Raw genomic sequence first — 22957 nt, forward strand, 5'->3', positions numbered from 1 at the left:
CTCTTCATGTGATTTCAGGAGTGATTCCAGCAGACTTTGCTTATGTTAAGTATCACATTACTAGTAGAGTCTCTAAGCTCTTTGCCCCTGACCTTCAGTGGGGCTCTGCCTTTTGACATTTTTTTAGCACTACTGTCTTTGCAGGTTTATCGTTTTTAACTATGGTAGCAAGAGGAAATGATACAAAATTATATTTTGCACACATAGAATTCTTCAATATATAACTACACCCTTGACATTAAGGTCCTCTATTGCTCTTAAGTCTAATTTCTTTTTCTCTTCTGAGGAAAGGAAATTCAAAACCATTTTGGGGGGAAGAGAGCGTGGAGATTTATTCTGATAGGGCTGGAAGACACTGAGGCAGTGACTGCCCAGTATGGCTGCCAAGGAGTTTATCCTAGCATATCAGGAGCCAGGATCCGGGTTGCTGACACCCAAACCACTTAAGCGGTGGCGTAAAAGAGACAATATTCCATTCATAAATCAAGTCAAGCCGTAATGATAATGCTAATTTAGCAGGAACCACTGTAAAAATTAGAACCAATCAGAATGCCTTCCTCATCAAATTGTTTTATTAGGTTAAACAGCTTTAAGACAATTCATTTTGTTCAGTACCCTTCTAGAAAATATTTCAAGTTTTAAATGAACTTCCAATACCTAACACAAAATTACTTTACCGTACACAAATTTCAGATCAAAATACAACACTCTCTGTCTGTTTTCTTACAATTATAAAATCCAGTCAATACAAACTACATAGAAAAGATAAAACACTTTCACTGATCCTTGGTACAAGAGAACAGCACAACTGCAATATGTTCCCAAAGCACAAGCCCTGTGCTCACGGAAGGGGATCGACGCCCCGTCACCCCACAATAAACTGAAGCATGTAAACAAAGTGCATGCTACTTGATTTAAGAAAGTTAACATATCTTTTTGCGTCAGTATTACTTGTAAACCATAAAGCAACTCTGTAAGAAAGGTTACTAATTCAAAATTACTTTGACTTTGCTAAATTTCATACCGGCAAAGAAACAGAAAATTGCTCCACAGAACAAATACATTTGGATCACAGGACATTTGAGACATGACATTTCAATGTAATCACATTAACACAATTTCTCTACTACACTACTGAATTTGGGGAGTACAATTTTGTAAGTTGCAACTTCCTGGTACTTCAAATATTTTGAACTCTCTGTATAATGTCTTTCATAATGTCTTGCATTTTTCATTGCAAATCCCTGTTTTTCAGTAGTAGGTATTTCTTTAAAGATCAGGATACTTTATCACACACAATACAACCTAATCTGAATACATGCTTAAGTAGACTTCTCAACTTGGAATCTTACTAGATGATAAAAGCTGCAGGATTTAAATTAAAAACTATTTTGTATGTACCATGTCAGAAAATATAGATAGGCTCATTAAACAAAGATTTGTGTTTAACATGATAAATTTTGACAAGGTATTTTGGCAATTTGGTATTTATATGATATTTATAAAATTTTCCTTATGGTATTAAAAGCAACAAAATGACAAATTAAGAGTGTGCTAAAAACTGGTTCTTGACAAGGGTGACTGTCACTTATCTGGCACCTGGTACCACACAGGCATCAGCCAATAGGAGCGACACTGGCCATTCTACTGCACTAGGGCCTACGGTGAAGACCGGCCCTGAGTGCGGGAGTCAGATTGAATTCACAACCCTGTTTTAAGGAATTCCCTTGACATTTCCTCTTGTAGCAGAAGACCTACATCAGTGGTAGAAAACAAACGGATCTACATGTTTATGAGTTATAGATGGATCTCATTTACAGATGGATACAAACATCTTTGTCACCAGGAACACAGTGATAAAAATTTAGTCTGCCAGAGCCTGCGTGAGGTGCTTCTGCAATACAGCTTCTGATGAGGATGGGAGCGAATGGGTAGAGAAGGGAGGTACTTTTGTTAAATCAGCTGATCATGCAGAGTTCTATTAATATACACTGCAGAACTGGCTGCAATGGTTGTTCGAAATTTCTACCGAAGCCACACTTATTTTTTTGATTGTCGCAATTCATGAATGGTAAGATTAAAAACAAAATGAGTATCACTATGTCACTGGTGACTTGGAAGGGTACAGGGTGAGGAACCGAACAAAAGCTGTGTTACAAATGAGTCAAAATGAAATGGTCCCATCGGCAGAAAAATCCACCAACTAGTTACTAAGCAAGTTTTGCTAAATAGCCTGTGCTTCTCTCAACTTGAGACCACTTGGACACATTTCCCGCCATAAAATTATCTACCCCATGGATTTTGGGTGATCGCTGTTTTCATGTAGAACTTGCATTTTGAGGTCTCACATAGGCAGACAATGCTATAAACCCACAGAAACTGAAGGTTTGTTTTTAAGCTGACCATACCCCTTTGTCCCATGTACTAGAGCCTCCATCATTTTTTACAAAGCAAAAGAGTTAAATTCGATGCGCATATGTTAGATTAATAATAACAAATTTATTTTCTGGAACTTCTTCTGAAGCAAAAATCCTTTAGAAAAAAATATGAAAAGGTCTCTCTTTTACTGTAAACAAGCAATTTTAATTTCTTATTCTATACACGATTTGGAGTGCTTTTCAATCCGAGCTAAAGAACAGAAAAGGAAACAACGGCCTACTCTGCTCTACCAAATGCCAGCTAGCACGGTGCAGCACAGACCCCACATGAGGACACCTGCACAGGCCGGCAAGCGGCCACAGGACAGCTTGTTTATGCCAGTTTCCGGGCACCTCACTCGGAGGACTTGCCTGCGCAGTGCCTGCTGGCTGGCGCTGAGGTAGTACGTGTAGCATCTGGAGCCCTGAGGGCTTCCGGGGTAGGTGGAAGGTGAGGCCGACCTGGGCCCCAAGGAAGCTCTTCTAGTCCACAGTCGCTTAAGGAGCCACAGATTTGTCGTTGGCGATACCTCAGATGGGGAGAGGCTCTAGGCCTCCCGGGTTCTCACCTAAGAGGAGCAGAGCAGTGCAGACTCTGGGAAGCTACCCTGGGCCTGGGTCACGAGTCTGGCTCTCTTGCAGCCAGGGCGTGCTGGCTGTGGAAAGTGCTAGTCACGAAGCCCAGGTCAGGGGCTCTCAGAAGAATGCCTTTCCAACACATATTGTTAGGCTAAGGGTTTGGGAAACTAAGCTTTTTTTTTTATTATTTTTTTATTTTTGAATACATAATTCAAGCAGTTATAAAACCAAGCTGGGAGAGGTATGGGATGAGGAACAGAGGGCAAGGTGGGAATGTGACTGCCAAGAAAAGTGTGTAAAAAGAGTACTCTTAAAAACATTACCGAAATAACCTCTTCCACCTTGACTGAAGTCCCTAAACTGGCACAGGAAGCAGCGCCAGCTGTGGGAAGGGCCCGTTTTCTCAGAGTCCACCTAGCAGTGGTATCTTTGAGTGGCCACGATAGGACACGGGGAGGAAAAACAACGCTGGTTCAAACAAAAGATTATTAATAAGTAAAGACGACTAGGAAACAGGGAGAAAACACATACACAAAAGTAAGAGAAACAGACGGCTCCCTCCTGAGGACAGGGGTGCCCGTCCCAGCTTACGCTTGTTGCCTGTTTAGGGGCACATCTTTCGTAAAGCAGGTGGGGTCAGGAAGAGACATGCAGTGGCGGTGCCCTTCCTCTCCCTCCTTACCTGGGAGTAGGCTCCATGGGCCTTCGCAGAGGAGGGACAGACAAACCACGAGAGGAATCAAGTCCTTGAGAAATTCTTCTCAAAGGATAGGATACGATTTTTACTTATAAGCTTCCTTAAATCTACAGAGGTACTAAGAGATTTAAAACAATAAGTATATAAAAAGCAAGAATCACTGTTCTAGTGACAATGCGGTTTTAGGGAATCTCTAGAAATAGAGTTCCGAAAGTTCTGCTGAAGGTGGTTGTCGCTGTTGGCCATGGCTGCAATCAAGAGACCGTGAACTAGTGGCCAGGAGAGAGGAAAGGAGGGGAGGAAAGAATGGGAGAGAGTATAGGATAAAGGAACAGACTCTCCTCCTCAAAAATAATGTAAAAGTTAAAGTACAAACATTATTATTTTTTCTTTTTTATTAAAATGTTCACAAAACCTCTTGTCTACAAGGAGCCCTGGAGATCATAATCAATAGCCTGCCACAGTGCACGAATGCTCTCACTGACCTAGTCACAGCTGTAGGGAGTCGCCCGTGAGAGTGCTTTCAGAGACGAGCGCTCAGGACCACAGAAGGCATTCATTTTATCACAGGGTAATTCTATTTGAAAGTGCTATAACTGACCAAAAAATTCTGTCTCTATAGTTTCTGCCTGTTGGCCTGAGCCAGGCACTCTGGAGCTCACTCATCTGCTCATTCTAAAGGCTTCTCCACAGGCCAGAGCCTCAGGCCTTCCTTCAGAGGTTCCTGCTACAGCTTCTAGCATGCCTGCCACTCAAGCTGTCATCCTTTGGGTAGCCTCCAGACTTACTCTGGTCTCTCAAACTGTGGTGCCTGGAACTGGCAACTAAATGCAGTGGTCCAGAGGCCTAGCAATGCGGCACATGCACGGATGGAAGTAGCAGAACAGACTTTTCTAGCTAGCACACCTCTTCTCACACATGTGCTGACTTTTTTAAAACAGTTGGTTTATGTTCAAATTATCAATGATCCCCCTCCCGCTTTTCTTCTTCTTCAATTAGGAACCATCTTTTCTGGACCTAAACAGAAGACTTTATATTCAGTCATCTTAATTGACTGTAAAGAGCACTGCAGACCCTAACACCCAACACTTAATCCCTCCCAGCACTTTTCTCTGCCTTTGATTTTTTTTATACAAGTGACTAATAAAAATGTTAAGCTCGAAAACTGTTAGAATACCTCAGTCCATGCTGACAAGGATCTATTCTTGGGTGTGGCTCTTCAATCTATTTCTCAGCCCTTTCAACCCTCTTTCTACTTCCTTTTCTAGTTTACAAAGATAACAAGAATGACTATCAAATGTCTTATTGAAATAAAGATAAACAGGGCATATCACAGAGTAATCAATCTACCAGTCTCATAATCTAAACCGGAAAGGAAGTGATATTATAGAAGCATCAAGTAGTTCATTTTTGTATCACTTTGTTAAATAACCCTTCTTTATTTGAAGGTGCAAAAGTTTTGCGTGCGTGTGTGCACACACACGAGCACTAGTAACAAATTTCGTTTGTTTGCTTGTTTTTAAGTTTTACATCGCATTGCATCCAAGTTAAGAAAGCAGAGTTTAGGTCTACTGATCTCAAACAGAGATCTAGAAAATATCCAGTTTATTTGACCAGTACAATCTACTTACTACTTTTGATATTTTAGGGGAAAAATTCCAACTTTGGTAAACAGTGTTAAGTACTATTAGAGGGCTTCATTAGCCAAACTCTGAACTGAGGGTTATTTATAACTATTCTAAACACATGTTTTGGGATGTTTCAGCCATCCGAATCACCTTAAATTTAAATTTTAGAGAAGTAGAAGGAGCGTGGTGGCATAGGTCCAGAAAGTAAATAATGTTATTGACACAAATGTACATTTACTTGTATATCGTGTGGCAGCAGACACAAGACTGAAGAAAGCATGAAGGCCAGGGATACTGACCGCAGAGCAGCCTCTACCCGACAGTAGCTGCCATAATCAATGACCAGAGGCTGAGACGAGTGGCAATTAACAGCCCTCTAAGGCTATAACCACCACCACTATTTGTGTGCAAGGCACCAGCTAGCCCAAGTTCTCACCATCACTTCACTGAATCCTTACGGCTGCCCTTAGAGGTAAACAAATATCCATTATCCAGCTTCCACAAGTAGGAAACTGAGCTTCGTGGTTAAAGGGCTTCTGAAGGTCACAAAGCCGACAGCGGTGGAAGTCTTTTAAAACCCACATGCACCTGGTACCACAAGCCCACACATGCTTATAACCACTAGGTTTGCTCGGGAAAGTACATCAAATGTTTACAGATGTTTTCCTCATAATAATTAAAATACGGGTTGGGGCTTTAAGGAATAAGCCTTGGTTCTCTTGGGAACCACTTAAGGAAATGTCTCACTGCCTGCTGCCAGATCCACATGGTACTGTCCTGCTGTCATCTGAGGAGAATCTCTGTCATTCTACTGCCAGGAGCGAACCCTTTAAAAAGCCCTCTAAAAAGCACAAGGATAAAAACGAAATCTTATTAACACATAAGGATGGTTAAGTTTTTAGGTGTTACCTGGTACATAAATTATTCCTAGTATGCTGTTCTCAGGAATGAGCATAACTCTTCTGGATGCTAGGGATAGTGGGTAATTCCTATAAGAAATCACACCTGGAAGGGATGGTCTGCCTACTCGATGGGCCTCACAGCTCCCCTGAACTTACCGACCAGGTAAGTTGACAGATGCTAGGGAGGCAGAGTCCACATGTGCCACATGGAGAAGGCACATACAGGAGAAAGGTGGGGACATTCCACTGACACAGAACAAATCTGATTACTTGCGATTTTAAGTATAATGCACTTCTATGCTGTTCCCACCTCAACCATGCACTTAGGAAACCCTTTCAGAGTTTCATTTGAAAATCTCAGATTATCAGAACTAAAAGGGAAGTAGACTCTAGTAATGAGCCTAGATTCATCAAATATTTTCATCAAAACAAAAGATTCTTGGGAAATAAATTCATGAAAATACACTTAAATAGATCCTTAAACTGCTCACGATAGCACCTTATAGAAAATGAAAATAGTAGCCCCAAGCGTCTAAATTACAAACACTGGGTCAAACTGCCCATAGCAAAATTTCCTGTCTGATCCTAACAAGGATGGAAATTAAGCTCTCTGTTTTACATAGCAGTGGGGTCTAAATATACTACTTTTCTACGTTATGAAAACATAGTCTTTTAAAGACTCTTTAAAGTTCAAGTTGAGTTTCAAGTAATCATTTTGCAGCAGCTCTAGGAGAATTATTGTTCCCCTGATTAAAAGTGCCTATTAAAAAAAATTTGAAAATACGCCTTAGAGAATTGTATTCCTCAAGGCCGCTTACTGCTTGCTTCCAGGCTTTTGTTAAAGGACAGAATGTGTTGAATTCTTCTAAATTGGCAGGGGATCAAGCACGACACTACATAATGAGGTAGTCGAGAACAGAGTTTTTCCTATAAACACAAAGAACAAGGGAATAAGTGCATGTAATTCTCATCCAATTAAACAGGAAATATTATAAAGCAAGCTACATATAGTCATATTTGAACCAAGTTCACTGGTTTAGCTTGAAAAAAATATAACTCAAAGTTCTAAGGTATACTTTTTTTGTAATTGATGAATAAGAGCAATAGAATAAAGTACTTAAAAACCTATGATTTGAAATGAAATGCTAAAAGTGAAGTTCTAATAAATATAATTCACCAACCAGAAAGCAAGATAAACCTACATCAACTTGGGGTCTGAATTATCTGAAGTGGCCATTTATTCAGGTCCTATTAATCAGCTCGTGTTCCTCCAGCTCGTCTTATGCAGTGTGTACCAGACTCTGTGGGCTGTCCTCCTCCTACTCAGAACTTCTCTAATTCACATCACAGTGATTTAAGAATTTACAACAACTTTGTTAAGCTGCAAGGACATTAATGTCAAAAATTATAATTAGCCCAAATTTCAGGGGAGAAGCAATTTAAAAAGATTAGTTTTTGCCCCAAAATAAAAAAGAGAAGGCAACAGACATTTGTCGCTGGATAATTATGCAATGCTGTTTTAGATATTTGATTAAGAGTTTGTTATTAGATGTTCGAAAAGGAAGAAGTTTAAAAATCCAAGCACTTAGAGAACTTCAATGATTGAATTAAAAAACATCAAACTTCCCTAAACGGTACGTATCAGACCAAGAATACAGTCATAACTGAGCTCCTCAGATTTAACAAAAATGAAACTTTTCAATGAGACAGAGTTGATATGTTTAAAATTAAAATAATAACAGACTTACTTCTAAAAAATGCAAAACATTTAAAAAGTTACCAGCTGGCTTGCCAAAAAAAAAAAAAAAGAAAATGTCTATAGTTGAATACTACTGAGATTTCACTGCCAGTAGGCAGGACAAACTCAACCTGAGTTCATGTTCTCCTCAGCTATGAGCAAGGGGTCACTCCTCTTCTTTACACCACAAATTTCTATGATTTCTGAATCAGCTCTAACGAAAACTGCAGGGATTACTAAAAAGCTAGCAAAACACTTTCTTCAACATTGTAAGACAATTTCTTGCCCCTCACTGATTACATGTGGCAAGAAAGGGAAGTATAAATGAAGCTTTAGCTCTTTAACATAAAAACAGTTTCTCTTTCATACAAACACTTATTACTTTTATTCTTACGATTTTTTTTTAATTCTAAAATTTCTATACTTAATCGACAAAGAAAACCAAAGATCTTTCAGCTTGTATCTGTGCAACTTGCAAAAAATATATTTAGGGGTTTAAGTTGTACCACAAATGATTATTGTATTATTACAAAAATCCTTGTATGCCTAGAAAATTAAATGATAGTCTAATAGGCTGAATGGTTAAAACGATAATCCAAAGGCCTGGATTCTGCTTTTGGTTTCTACTCACATCTGCAGTGGGGAAGGAAGCTGCATCTATCTACTGGGCCTCACAGACTGCTCTCTGTCCAGTGGAGAGCACTGCACCATCACAGAGATGTGAGGATCAAAGAGAACATTCTGGAAAAGATTTTGAGCCCCATATAAAAAGCAATAAATAAAACCCAAAAGTAAATGTGATAAATGTTAGTAGATGTGCTGAGCACAGGGTCTTAAAAATCCTATAGAACATATGGAGACCACAGAGTTCTATGTCACATATGTCAGGCACTTTGCATTTTAAATTCTGTGCTAGTTTCCCACTCTTTATTATGAGGCCAGCTCATCTGTGTACAAAGTTTCTCTTCAAAATCCAGCAAGATAAGTCACTCTCAGAGAGTACTTTTCAGTGCTGTGAAGAACATCACTTTGATCACAAGCATACCATACTCACTCATCAAACATTTACTGACTGTCTACTGTGTGCTAGACACTGGGATTAGCAGATGACTAAGGTAGGAACTCTGCCCACAAGGAGTTTACAATCTAGAAGGAGGACAGTATTACATCTGCCTCACTGTTAAGCTCCCCAGAGATCTAAGCAGAATTCTTAGTAGGCACTCAATAAACGTTTGTTGATTAAACCCAGGGCAGGCTTTTCTGTACCAGAGTCTCCTTGCACCAGCTCCCCAAGGCTCACAGGCTCAAGGGGCAGCCACTGAATGAGAGCAGCCTCCCCCTTCCCTTCCACTGGTGCTTTTTGAGGGGGTCCCAGAACTTTTTAACTCGATGCAATGAAAGTGCCACCTCATTCTTTCCCCCAGATAATCAAATGTTTTCTTCATCTGACTACAGGAGGCCTCCTCTTGAATGAAGAAAGCTAACATTCTAATACTGCAGTGTTTCTAGCACTCCTTGGAAAACTTTTTGGGATCCCTGGTTTGGTACGCTGAAGTAGGAACGCACCAAATCAAACCCCAATGGACCAAGGCAGCTAACATATTTCTCTAAAAACCTCACGTACTGCCATGAGTAACTGAGGTGCCATAGCAAAGACAGCCTTATCTTTACCATGTCAATATAAAGAATGTTATTTCCTGTACACTGCCTAGGGAACCTCTCCTCTACTTACAAATGATAAAAAAAAAGGCACTTCTAAAGCACCACTGAAGAAAGTGCCAGCATTAAAGTGGTAGTGCAATATAACAAACTACGTGCTGTCCAACATCCCCCAAATGTTCTTTTTTGGTTGTTACAGTTCGAAAAAAGCCTACTGTTAGTTATCAACTCCTCACAGCAAAATAATGAATTAATGAAATAAACAATAAGTTTAGAAATTTCTCAGGCCAAATCTTTATAGCATACCAACCACTGGTTGGTAATAATCCCACTAAAGCAAAGAAATGCAAACACCAAGTAAAACTTAACTACAAACTACAAATATATTAAATATTTAAACTCAACATGAGTTTAACACAGTAGTATAAACTGAAGGGCCACAGGCTCAAGAATTTATCTGAAGCACCAGGAGACAGTAATATATGTAGTTTGGAACTACAATTCAAAAAGTAAACATATACAGACTTACCAAGTCACATCGCACACGCGCAAACACACACACACACACACACACACACACACACATTTCTCTCACACTTTTCCCTCACTTTAACATTATCACAAAAAAATAAAAAACTTCATTTTAAATACTTAAATCTTTGAAAAATCTACATTTGGATGTGTTAAACAAAAACAAGCAAACAAACCGACTTTAGACTGTAGCATAGGAGAGATCCTTTAACTATTCACTTACTCTAACCTGAGACAACTTTCCTTCCTGTGGTGGAATAATGAAAATAAATTGCACTTCCCCCAAAGATGTTATATTAAAAATGTTAAGATCTATCCTCAGCCACCAATTCCAACATACACCTGGTAAAAGTGCCTTATGGAAAAAGAAGTATCAAAAATTTATCAAGAAAAGATGTTTCAAGGCATTAGTGGAATGTTAAAACACAAACCTGCATGAAATGAGTTAAAATTTATTTCAAAATACTGAAATAACTAATTTACAAAAAAAGTCACAATTAATTTTGGGACACAATAACATTAAATACATCCCTATACTTCAACATAATATTTTTATAATTTATATATAGTAACATAAGTTTGGCACTTAGCAGCTTTTGTTGGTTATTGCATCCCATATTATGTGGCAAATTTATTTTAAAAAAATTTCCTAATTTCTGCAGCTACAGTGTCAATAAACTGAATTAAAAAAAAAAAAAAAAACTACTTTATAAAATGAATTGACCAAGTACTGCAGGCACTGATAATATTGCAGTAGGGACCCATTCATTCCTAAACAATGAACTGTCTCCTTGAAAAGGCCCGGTGTAGACTGGGAAGAATTTTCAACTTCAGAAATTAAAAAAAAAAAAGGAGAATAGATGATTGTCATAGCTTTAATAAGAAATTAGTTGCTACTTTAATGTACCCCAACTGCAGCTTCTGAATACCAAGGCTATGTCTGCACAAGATATTTTACTAAAGAAAATTTACTTTTTCAACAACTTGCTTTCTCTAAAACTAATATCTAATTGTAAAAAAAAAAACAACAACAAAAACCCACAAAAACCAAAGTTTCTTTCTTTGAGGTGGCCACATAGCTTGCTTTGATTAAAAGATATCCAAAGTATCTTTGGGAAAGTGTGCAGACAACAGCTGACTGGTACAAGATACAAAGAAAAAAGGCCTGCTTTGATTTACAGATCAAAGTTGACTGTGTTACATGAATGTGGGGCAAATCTGGCCTAGTGCCTCTGATAGAGAAGATAAAAACCTCATACCTTCTTTTACCAAAATCTTCTGCCAGAATAGCGAGTGAACATGCCACAGACAACATTCTTTAGAACCCCCATGGCAAGGCTCCTTTCAGCAACTTTTATAGCACTGTGTTGACTTCTACTGGGTGTAAACAAACAAACAAACAAAAAAACTGCTCACCCCCTTTTCTGTTCATGGTGGGAAAACAGAAGTGACATTTCATATGCATGTTAACAGCATGCAAACATTCCATAGAAGAAGTTTCTAGAAGAAATTCCTGTTTTCAAAATTTACAACCAAAGGATACACTTATACATTAATCATTACGACAAAACGTTGCTTCTCAGAGCCATATTCTAAGAGAAAGAAAGCTGTAGAAAACAATTAAAAATGAAGAATTCTATACTAAATTGATTAGAAATCTGATATTGCATAAAATTCAAATTATGAAGTAATCAAGCACTTTGAAGTCCCTGATTTCACACTAAGGTGGTATACTTCAAATGGAAAATATCTCACAAGATAAATGCTACTAATGACAGACTTATTTTCCCCCAATAGGAAGTGGAGTAGATTGGGTTGGCATGGGAGTGAAAGGCAGGAAAGGAGGAAAAGATTAATTTGCTCTACTATGAAAAGAATGAAATTAAGTTGAGGTAGTTTATTCTACCGGCCAAACTTTACTTGTAATTTGTCTAAAACTCTTACTAGTGAACAGCACTGAGAAAATTCTACTACAAAGACTAGATTCTTAACACGTTTGCATTCTAAGACAAGTTTTCAAATCCTAAACAGTAGTAAACAAGACTTTGTGTGCTTTCAGACAGATTATTTTTAAAAGTTTTTGATCCCTTTATATTTTGTCTGGACAGTTTGTTTTTGTTTTGTTTTTAGTCACAACAGACCTTTATTTGTCTGACTCAGGTCTTTCTTTTATAAAATCTCCTACTCGCTAATATCCTCATATTTATAAAATGGTTCTGACTGAAAAGGAAGAGTGGCGCTGCATGAGATCCTTCACAACTCCAAGAGTACTACCCCAGAAACGATGGCAAGACGTACCTTAATCTACATTAACACAGAAGTTAGCAACTTCCCTTGAATTCACATGAGGGCTGCAACCTGACTCATTTATTCATTGAGTTTTTACATACTAAGATAGAATGTCATCAAATAGAAATTTTATCTTAGTTTCAATTAATCGTAATATAGTTTTAAAAAGATTATCAGCACAGAGTACTAGTAGTAAATGGAGACTAGCTGGCATACAGTCCAATCTAATATTTTAGGCACAAACCTTAATTTGTTGGGCATGGTTAGGCATATTTCCTTCCAAGTGCAGTAGAAAAGCAGTCTTGGTATGTTTGGATATGTTGATTTGCATATACGAATTTTTGTTTGTTTACCAAAGCCAGGTGCGTGTTAGCAGTCAGAAATGAGTTCCCTTCAGGGAAAATGCACCTTAGTATTTTAACTTCAATATTTTACATTATACCAATTCCCACGTCTCTCTTCCTTTTGACATTTACTAGCCTCCATTTGTCTATAGACATATCTAACTGGAGGACTGATTCCTCCCAGGTAGTTTTTCAACAGTTACATGTTCTCCCAAACAAGAGCTGAAGCTCAAGCTTCTAAGCATTATAAAACTACTAGAGTTACCATACAAAGCCCGGCACACGGAGCAAGTTTCGGCTGCCATCTCTGTTCCCCTCACATAAAGCCATGTTATGGTGCACATGGTCAGAAGCTCTGCTTCTGCTCTGCTTCCTCTTCAAGGTGAATGAACACGGATACGGAATAAGCCTTGCTGAAGCTGCAGGCGGAAAAGCTTGCAATTTGCAATACGTAAGGCTGCACACCCGGTGCGGCGAAGGTCAGATGGAAGGAGTGGTTTAGTGTGGTGCCAGGTGCCTGTGCTTCTTTTAAATTCACGCACATAGTCGTAATTGGTACCTAAACCATGAGAATAAGCAAAGGTGAGACAACATGCCTTGGAATCACTAGGAAACTGTTCCAACAAAGTCGCCATAACATTCTTACCTGTATCAAGATCTCCGATAACATAAATACTGGCTCCTATCGGTACAGCTCCATAAACAAAAGAGGAACTGGCAGGGATGCATAAATTCTGATCATTAAGATAGATCCACCTGAAAACAAACAGAAGGACAAAATTAAGAAAATCAAAGGATGACCACAACATCTGGGAAGACTAATGGGGACAGCGAAACTTGGTGAGCCTCCAACAGTACTAGGCATTGAGCCAGTAAATCTCAACCTTGCAGTCTACTTCTGGGTAGCCACTGATCTGCTTCCTGTCACTACAAGTATTAGTTTTACCTGTCCTAGAATGTCCTATATATTGAATCATAAAGAATATGCGCTTTTCAATCTGTTCCTTTTCCTCAGTACAATGTTTCTGAGATTCATCCATGTGGTTGCCTGCATCAATAATTTGTTTCTTATTTCTAAGTGGTATTCTATCACATGGATACACCAGGGTGGGTGTACCCATTCATCTGTTCATGCTCATTTGGGCAGCATCCAGTTTTGGCTTATTGTAATAAAGCTGGTTTAGGCATTAGAGTGCAAATCTTTTTTTGTGAACTTATGCTACTGACTTGCTTGGGTATATGGTTAAAGGTACATTTTACTCGATGAGAAAAAAAATGTCTTTCCCAAAGTGTTGTGTCATTCTGCATTCCAGTTAACGACGTATGAGAACCCCAACTACCTGGCATCAGGGCCAGCTCATCTTATCCATATTAGTGGTATGCACTGCTCTGAAGACTAACGATGTTGAACATCTCTATATGTGCTTATTGGCCATTTTATATATCTTCCTTGGGGAAATGTCTGTTTAAAGATTTGCTCATTTTTAAAATTGGGTTTTCTGTCTTACTATTGAATTGTAAGATTCTTTATATTTGTGGATAAAAGTCTTTTGTTAGATACATGTATTGTAAATAAATTTTTCAAAATGTAGATTTTTTTTCATTTTCTTAACCGAAGCTTTTGAAGAACAGAAGTTTTTCATTTTGATGAATTCCAATTTATCCTTTTATTCTTTTATAGTTCATGCTTTCTGTGTTCTTCTAGGAAATCTCTGCCTACTCCAAGGTTGCAAAGATTTTCCTCCTATGCTCTTTTCTGGAAATTTTGTGGTTTCAGTTTTCACGTTTAGGTCTTATGATATAGTTCAAGTTAATTTTTGAGTATGGTGTGAGGTAAGAGTCAAACTCCTTTTCTTCACATACAGATATCCAGTTGTTCCAGAATCATTTGCTGAAAAGACTTCTTCCCCTACTAAATTGCCTTGGCACTTCTGTTGAAAATCAATTTAATAACCACGAAAAGGAGCCAAGGCTCCATGAAGAAGTGGCTGATTCCACAGCTGAGACAGAAAATACAAAATGAGCCTAGAGCACCTTGTACTGCCTGCCAGAGAGAAAGTGCTTGAAAAAGGATGGGGTATATCAAACGGACATAGAAGCCGATATGAAGTAGCTCCCAGTGGCCAGAGCTGGAACAAATTGAACAACAAAATAATGCTGCTATTAGATTTATAACTCACAGAATAAACATCTATGAGTCTATGCTGATATAAATAACTGAATCCATTAAAAAAAAATAGGGAGAAGAGACAGGTCTTCTTTTCAGAATTACAATTAACAAATGTAGAAGGAATGAGAGAAATAGAAAAATCACCATTAGGCAAACACCACAGTAATAACCACTGCAGGGTGGTCTACTGATAGGTGCCAAATTATGGTGAAAGTTTGAGGAGAAAAAACATGTGCGTAAATTCTCAAATTCTCTCTTCCAAGATATTTGTTAATTACGAGGGGGAAAAAACCTGCAGCTTTACAGTGGACACACCCAACAGACACCACTTTAACCAGGTAATCAAGGTTAGCATCACCAGTAATAAGACGTAGCGACATTACATTCTCCCTGCTGTGGTGCAGAGAGGGACATAGCACACTTTTGTGGTATTCCTGCCCAAAATACCCAACCACAGCCTAATCACAAGAAATCATTAGACAAACCCAAATTAAGACACATCCTATAAAAAAGCTGACCAATAATCTTCAGGAGTATCATGAAAGACTGAGGAACCATCATAGATGAAAGGAGGCTAATGAAATATAACCGAGAGCAATGTCAGATCCTGGATTAGATCTTGGAGCACAGAGAGAAAAAATACTGGTAGACAAGCTGGTGAAATTCAAATAAAGTCTGTAGTTTACTTAATAAAATTGTACCAGTGTAAATACCCTGGCTTGACATCTGTACTATGGTTACATAAGATGTTAACATTAGGAGAAGCTGGGTGAATGGCTTATGGGAACTCTATTTTTGCAACTTTTCTACAAGCCTAAAATGATTCCAAACTAAACTTTTTTTTTTTCTTGCTAAAACAACAACAACACTAGACTCTGCTGTGTAATGTGTTCACTCAAGGTAATTTGACCAATTTGAATAGCTCTAAATGCACAAACAGGTCATAGGGGACCTCACCAGACCTGGGAATGTATCTAAACCCTTGAGAGTTACCGAAGTCCAGGCCGACACTCTTTGCTGGAACATATGGGAGTACAGACATCGCTGCTGGTATCTCAAAATTGATGCTACGAAGTGTCCTAAAGCCAGTGGTGTAGGTCTAGAGCATCTCGATGCTAAACACAAACGTAAAACTATTTCACTAAGAATAGCACTTTTACTTCAATGAACATTCTTCCCAGATTGTTATAAAGTCATAGCTTCCATATTTTGAATTCCAAGAAACACAGAAGCAAAATGATTTTTCCAAGATCCTGTAACTCAGAAGCAAAACTAATGTAAGCTGCCATATTTCTAAATACTTTTATCTAACATTGATTCACTTAACATCCGAATGTTGACTGGTTTGGCCTCTGCCTCCAATATGCCTCGAATTAACAGGAAAAGTGAAAAATCAAAGCTTTCACTGAAAAGTGAGAATGGGGACCTGAACAGGTCTTTGAAAGAAAAAGTTTGAAAACGTCAAACTGTAATAACTGACTTATTCACATTTTATGTCTTCAGAGCTAAATATAAATAACTAAACCTCCAACATTTAAATTCCAAGCTCTGGATCAAACAAGCTGATGAGAATCCCTATGCCTTGTCTGCAGCTGCACTGCATCCGCAGGACCAATTCCAGTGGAAACGCAACAACTCCTCTGAGAAACCCATTAACAGGGCTATGTGTGTGCTCACGGAGGTAACTGGCACTTCTAAATTAGGACATACCTGACTAGATTATCTACTGAAATGGACATCAGAATACAATGGTATTTTGGAACACTTTGTAGAGTTGAGAATTTAACATAATCTCTCCCTCAGAAATTAAACAAAGCTGAAGAAACTGGTCCATATGGATGGTCTACCAAATTGGTCCAAAGCATATCAATGATTCGGAGTTCCTGGTAGTTAGCAAAATCATCCTAGGTGATTTTCTAAGGTGCTGAGGCTTCAAATTAAATAAAACTAACATGAATGCTTAATTGGATCATGTATTTAGCTGTTACTAATAAAACAGGTAGAAAAGGCAAGTAGTTTTGCATTTCTTTACCATTTATCACTTCATTGACCTTGAATAGTTTAGCTAACCCAGTCTCTGTGAAGTGGAGATACCATCACCAACTTCAAATGACCATTGTGAGGATGAAATGAAATTGCTAATTTAAAGCACTTTGCACAGTGTCTATGATGGGAGGCATCATTAAGTAGTGGTGATTTTTTTGTAATGAATGAGGCAATATTATGCCTTTAGTTACAAGATTTTCAAACTTGGGCTTATCAGGACTGGGAAGCTACAATGAAGTATCTTCTAATAACTCAGAATTAAGAAGGCCCCCGAGAATGACACTAAAATATAGCAGGGATCACAGCAGCAAGCTTCAGGGAAAGCAGAGCAGGACGAGAAAGGCAGGCAAGAAGAGAAGATAAGAAGAGAGGGGCAATCAACTCAGGAGAGAGAAGCAAGAGGGGGCTTTAGAGAGGTTTCTGCTTTTAGGGAGGAAGGAGCTCTTAAAAAGCTGATCTTCCTGCAAGTAACATCTATATACTCTGGACAAAATAAAACAAACAACTGCCTGAGGACTCAGGAGTCTGAGTAAAAGCAGGCCGATATGGGGAAGCTGAAAGATGAACAAGTCTTCCATGCAGAGTGTTTCTGTTCTTTGGTAGCTTTATCCAAGGGCAGGCTGAGGGTAATGGCTGAAACCCTGAAAAAAAACTCTGCTGTCTTTTTGGTCACTGGAATCAGGGTAAATAGAGCATCTTGGGGCAACCAGGATCACCGAGGTGTGCAGAGGAATCTCATAAAGATGAGAAGTAGAGAAGAACCCCTATATGTGCATCCACTTTTCTCAAGTCTTTGACCCCAGAACCACAAACGCTTATAACTAAGGCTTGAAGAACTGAATTGAGACGTGAGCGGCTGCCCGCTGCAGGTGTGACAGCCTGCAATCTGAGTCTAATCAAATCCACTGCCTGCTAAAACTCTCAGAGCAATACTCTGAAGCAATACGAGACCTCAGGGCCTCAACAATGTCTAGGATGCAATCCAGAATTACTCAACGAAAGAAGAGCCAGAATAATGAGAACCCATTCTCAAGGGAATAAACAATCAACAAATGCCAACTCTGAGATGACTCAGATGCTGGGATTTTCTATCAGGCAGGGACTTGAACGCAGCTACCACAACTATGCTCAGTAAGAGGAAGGAAAGGTGTTTATGATGAAAAGGTAGAAGATTTCAGCAGAGAAAAGAAAAAAATTCAAAATTCTACCTGAAGTAGCTAGGAAAGGAAGAGCAGAATAAACTCTAAGTAAAAAGAAAAAAAAAATAACACAAGAGCAGAAATGGAAAACACACGACGGAGAAAATTATCATCAACAGCTGGTTCTTAGTTGGAAAGAAAACTGCAGTGGTAAGCTTTGTCAATAGAGGGTGCTGGAGGAACTACAAGGCCTGTCCCTTTGCTAAATACTATTAGCTTTATTTGGCAAGTAATGGGGAAATATGAAGAATCTGCATCAGGAGAATGAAATGATCAAAGTCACATTAATTTTTCAAATGCACAGGTAGGTGAATATATGAATGAAAACTGGTTAGAAGGCTAATGACACTGCACATAAGAAAAGAGTGAACGCACTGGGAAAGGAGCACAGACATAAGGTGGGTGAATGTGAAAAATATTCAAGTTAAAAAAAAGAATTACAAATTGGTAGATAAAAAATTGTCATGGGGATGTGAAGTACAGCTTAGAGAACATAGTCAATAATATTGTAATTATTTATAAATAATGCCATGTGGGTATTAGAGTAATCCGGGTAATCATTTTGTAAGTTATATAAACGTCTAACCACTACGCAAAACACCTGAAACTAATATAAAACAATACTGAATGTCAACACTAATTGAAAAATAAAAACCTTTAAAAAAGTTTTTAAAAAGACGCAAAACACCTGAAACTCATATAAAACGATACTGAATGTCAACTCTAATTGAAAAATAAAACTTAAAAAAAAATTTTTAAAAAGAAAATAAGGCATGACAACTGATGAGATGTGAAGGACAAGAGAGAATCAATGATGTTTTTTGAGTATGGACAACTGAGTGGATGGTAATATTAGTAAAAGAAGCGGGGCACGAGGAACAGAATAGAGACACTGTCATTCAGATACAGTAAGTTGTTTCTATGACTTGGTATAACTTATGGCAATTACTTTGCTTTCCTTCAGTTTGTTTTTAGTCAGAAACATAGAAAATAATAAGATATGGCAGTTTTCCAGGAAAGTTTTACCCTAAAAATAGGGAACAAAGGCAGGAAAGACAAGAGATTACTTAAAACAATAAATGGTCTCCAATCTAATACAGATTGCTCATCTGGCAACAGTTTCCAGGTAATGCAAATATAACATACTTGGAAACATCTGATCTTTTAAGAAATAAAAATATGCTATTTTCTTTCTATAGATATTTATGGGAAAGGTAGACGCTGGGGCCAGAATTCCCGAGTTCAAATTCAAGCTCTGCCACTTGCTACCCTGTGTGTCTTTGGGCACATTACTTAACCTGTTTCAGTTTCCTCATAAGTAAAATAAGAATAAAAAGAGTACCTATATCTCACAGGGCTGTTGTGCAGATTAAATGAGTTGAGTTAATACACGGCACTTATGTTACAAATGTGATTAGTGTTATCTAAGCAAGTGAGAATCCTATATAGTTCACCCTTAAATAATCTGGGAGGTGGGGAGGTTAAAGGCGCCGACTCCTCTGCACAGTCAAAAATCCATGTATAACTTCTGACTCCCCCAAAACTTTACTAAGTGCTTACTGTTGACCGGAAGACTAACCGATAATATAAAAGATCAATTAACACATATTTTGCATGTTCTATGTATGTTGCATTCTAACAATAAAGCTAAAGAAAATGTTATTAAGAAAATCATGAGAATATATATTTACAGTACTGTATGTTATTTATTGGAAAAAATCCACATATAAATGAACATACATAGTTCAAATCCGTGTTGTTCAAAGGTCAAATGTATATTATATTGACAAGAAAAACTAAACGTTCTTCATTCTATTTATAAACCAACATTAGAGAGCTTAGAAATAAGGAAACTAAACATATGAGAATTTTATTTAGAGGTGCTTTTAAATAGCAAAGAAGGAACAATACTCATGGTTTAACAATTACGAACTGAAAGCAAGTAATAAATATACTTATATTGAAAGCTTATCAACTATAAATATGAAACAATCTGATAGAAATATAAAGGTTCCTATAATTTGTAGCATATCAAGGGCAGACTGAGAAATTTTATTGCCAGTTTTAAGTCTTATATATCAAAATAAGGGCAGAAAGTGGTAAAATCATAAGCAACCTTGATTATTCCAGTGAGTTATAGCTCTACAGCTTGTACCGTCCAAACGGTAATTCAGCCATTATGAAAAAGGCTCATATCAATATTTTATCAGAAACCAAACATACTGACCATTACTTGTTAATGAAGTTGGGCAGATGGTCTCGAGATTCGTTTGGGCAGGAAATTAACATACTATTTCATACCTTGGACTGTCAGCCCTCATCGTGTTATATCAAGGAAGAGTAATGTAGAAAAGTCTTTGAAATTCTGCTTCCAACCCCACCCTAGCAAACATCCTCTAAATCAGGGGTCCCTAACCCCCGCAGCAGACTGGTGGATACCAGTCCAGCGACCTGTTAGGAACCAGGCCGCACAGCAGGAGGGGAGTGGCAGGCAGGTGAGTGAAGCTTCGTCTGTATTTGCAGCCGCTTCCCAGCACTAGCATTGCCGAAGCATCGCCGCCTCAGCTCCACCTCAAATCATCAGGCATTGGATTCTCATAGGAGCACTGGTCCCTGGTGTCAAAAAGGTTGAGGACCGCTGCTCTAAACTGTTCTCACACTTTGTTTAATAAATTTTCCTAAAATAGTCTACCCCTGTAATTAAAGGGGGGAGGGAGCATGCAAATTCCCTAAATTTAAAATACATTAAAAGTTAGGTAACATTTATACATCGTTCAAAACCTTGATAACTGCTCATTATTTGTCCTAATCTAAAATAATGTAAAATAAACATTATATGATGGCACCCCCTTCTGGTAACATGACTGAAACTATCACAAGATTAATTTTAGCATGGCAGTTTCCCTGTAGGATTTGAAAATATTACTGCAATAAGAACATTGTTTAGTGGTTACAATAATAAAACCTGTGAGAGGAGGAAAGAGAGGGGAGGTTGGGAAGAATGTTATCCACTCTACTAGTCATATATGGCAGCCTGTCAGAAGTTTTAAGTCTCCGACACCACTCTTCACCCATTTAATCAGCATTTTACTGAATGTCTAATATAGGCCAGTTACAATGCTAAAGCTAGGGTCCAAAGTTGGCAGAGTTGGACCTTGCCCTGACGGAGCTTATGGTTGACAACTACAATCCAAGAGTGGTAATATGTACAGAGTGCTATGAAATCACAGATCGAGAAACTGAAATCAGACCTCTAGGGAGTGATAACTAAGCAGAGTTTTGGAAGAGGCTAAATTGACTGGACAAATATGAAAAGGGAAATTTTAGTCAAAAGGAATAGTACAAAGGCATAGCGCTGAGATAACCAGGACATGTTTGGGAGAAAAATGTTGCTGAGTGCCAGTCAAGTGAAGCATCTACACTGAATAGTAGCGGAAGGAGAAGACAAAGGCCATATCACAAATAGCTATATATGTTAAGTGAAAGAGTTTAAACTTTTTCCTAAAAGCTACCGGGAGCCAATGAATGATTTTAAGCAACTAAGTGTCCAGGTCTGATCTACATTTTAGAAACACTTTTCTATGGTTTTCCTTTAAGTTACTAATACTTGTGAAGTCACTGAATTAAATATCTAACATGCATTAGACATATCTCCTAAATAGGAGACCTAGCTCCTAAAATGAAGTAACTTGAAAACAAAAGTAAATAAAGCTAAAACATGACTTTGAAAGCAAACAAACAAAAAGTTGCAAAAGCAGCTGTGAAACCATTCATAATTACCTTTTAAACTCATCATGGTAGAATTCAGACTTGCAAGTTACCATCTCATTACCCTGGATGTCCTCACGACTTCTAACTCCTCCAAATACATACAGCTCCATGGCAACTCCGCAAGCCACCGCTCCAAATCTGAAAGGCCACACAGAGCATATTAGCTATTGGATTTACAACTCATGACCCGATTTCCTAATTCTTCTTATGCTTGTTTTAACTCTGCAACATTCGGTGTTTGGTGAACATGTGGGTCTTTCTTTTTCAGGCAGTGGATTGTTCATTTAATTTTATGTAAATCAAATGCCAAATCAAATAAAAGGTTTGTGTGAAAGGAGGAGTAAAAGCCAGGTTCAGGGAAACCTATAAAGTCCATATCGGGCTCTTCACCTTCTCTCTTTTAGTGGACATATAGCAGTCCATTGCTGGGTCCTTGGGTCATAACATTCCACAGATTCAAACAGTTTTCCATATGATCCTCCACCCATGGCGTAGATTTTCTTTTTCATAGCTGCATAGCAGCCAATCTGAAACAAGAAAGCAACAGTGGGAAAGGCAACATTTATTACTGAAGTTAGATGAATAAATATTAACTTGTCTAGAGAACACTGTAAGATATTTGGAAAAGGATTTGATTTCTAATAGTAAAACTATGGTGCTTCCCAATATTAAAACACAGGATTTTAAAAGTGAGTAAAGTGAGGTAATACACATGTTAATCCTCAGAAAAGGATTCGCTTCATCTAGTACTATTTCACCAAGTGAGTTAAGTAAATAACCTTCATTTTTAAAGGAGCTTTCCAGTCTCTCCATCCTTTCACCACTATTTGAAGATTCCAAGATGTAGATTCCATGGAGCAAGATGCCACTTCACTCCTGCCCAAAATAATTTAGTTGAAAGGGCACAGACAGTGAGAGGACATATTACGAGTACATCCCAGTACCTAAAGAAGTAAAATAGCTGCGGCACTGGACAGAGCTTTGGCT

At 38.2% G+C, this 22957-nt stretch overlaps 1 protein-coding gene across 1 annotated transcript in view; it reads right to left on the reverse strand.

Moving 5' to 3' along the window:
- Positions 1 to 554: 554 nt before the first annotated feature.
- Positions 555 to 22957, reverse strand: part of GAN (gigaxonin) — a 56837-nt gene continuing 34434 nt past the window's right edge. The window contains exons 8-11 of the mRNA XM_011356642.2: positions 22361 to 22497; positions 21980 to 22108; positions 13431 to 13540; positions 555 to 13343 (exon numbers count right to left, since the gene is read on the reverse strand). Coding sequence (XP_011354944.1) covers positions 13162 to 13343; positions 13431 to 13540; positions 21980 to 22108; positions 22361 to 22497 — 558 coding nt within the window. The 3' untranslated portion in view covers positions 555 to 13161. The remainder of the gene's footprint in view (positions 13344 to 13430; positions 13541 to 21979; positions 22109 to 22360; positions 22498 to 22957) is intronic.

Source organism: Pteropus vampyrus, unplaced genomic scaffold (assembly GCF_000151845.1).
Source record: "Pteropus vampyrus isolate Shadow unplaced genomic scaffold, Pvam_2.0 Scaffold29, whole genome shotgun sequence".
NCBI lineage: Eukaryota > Metazoa > Chordata > Mammalia > Chiroptera > Pteropodidae > Pteropus > Pteropus vampyrus.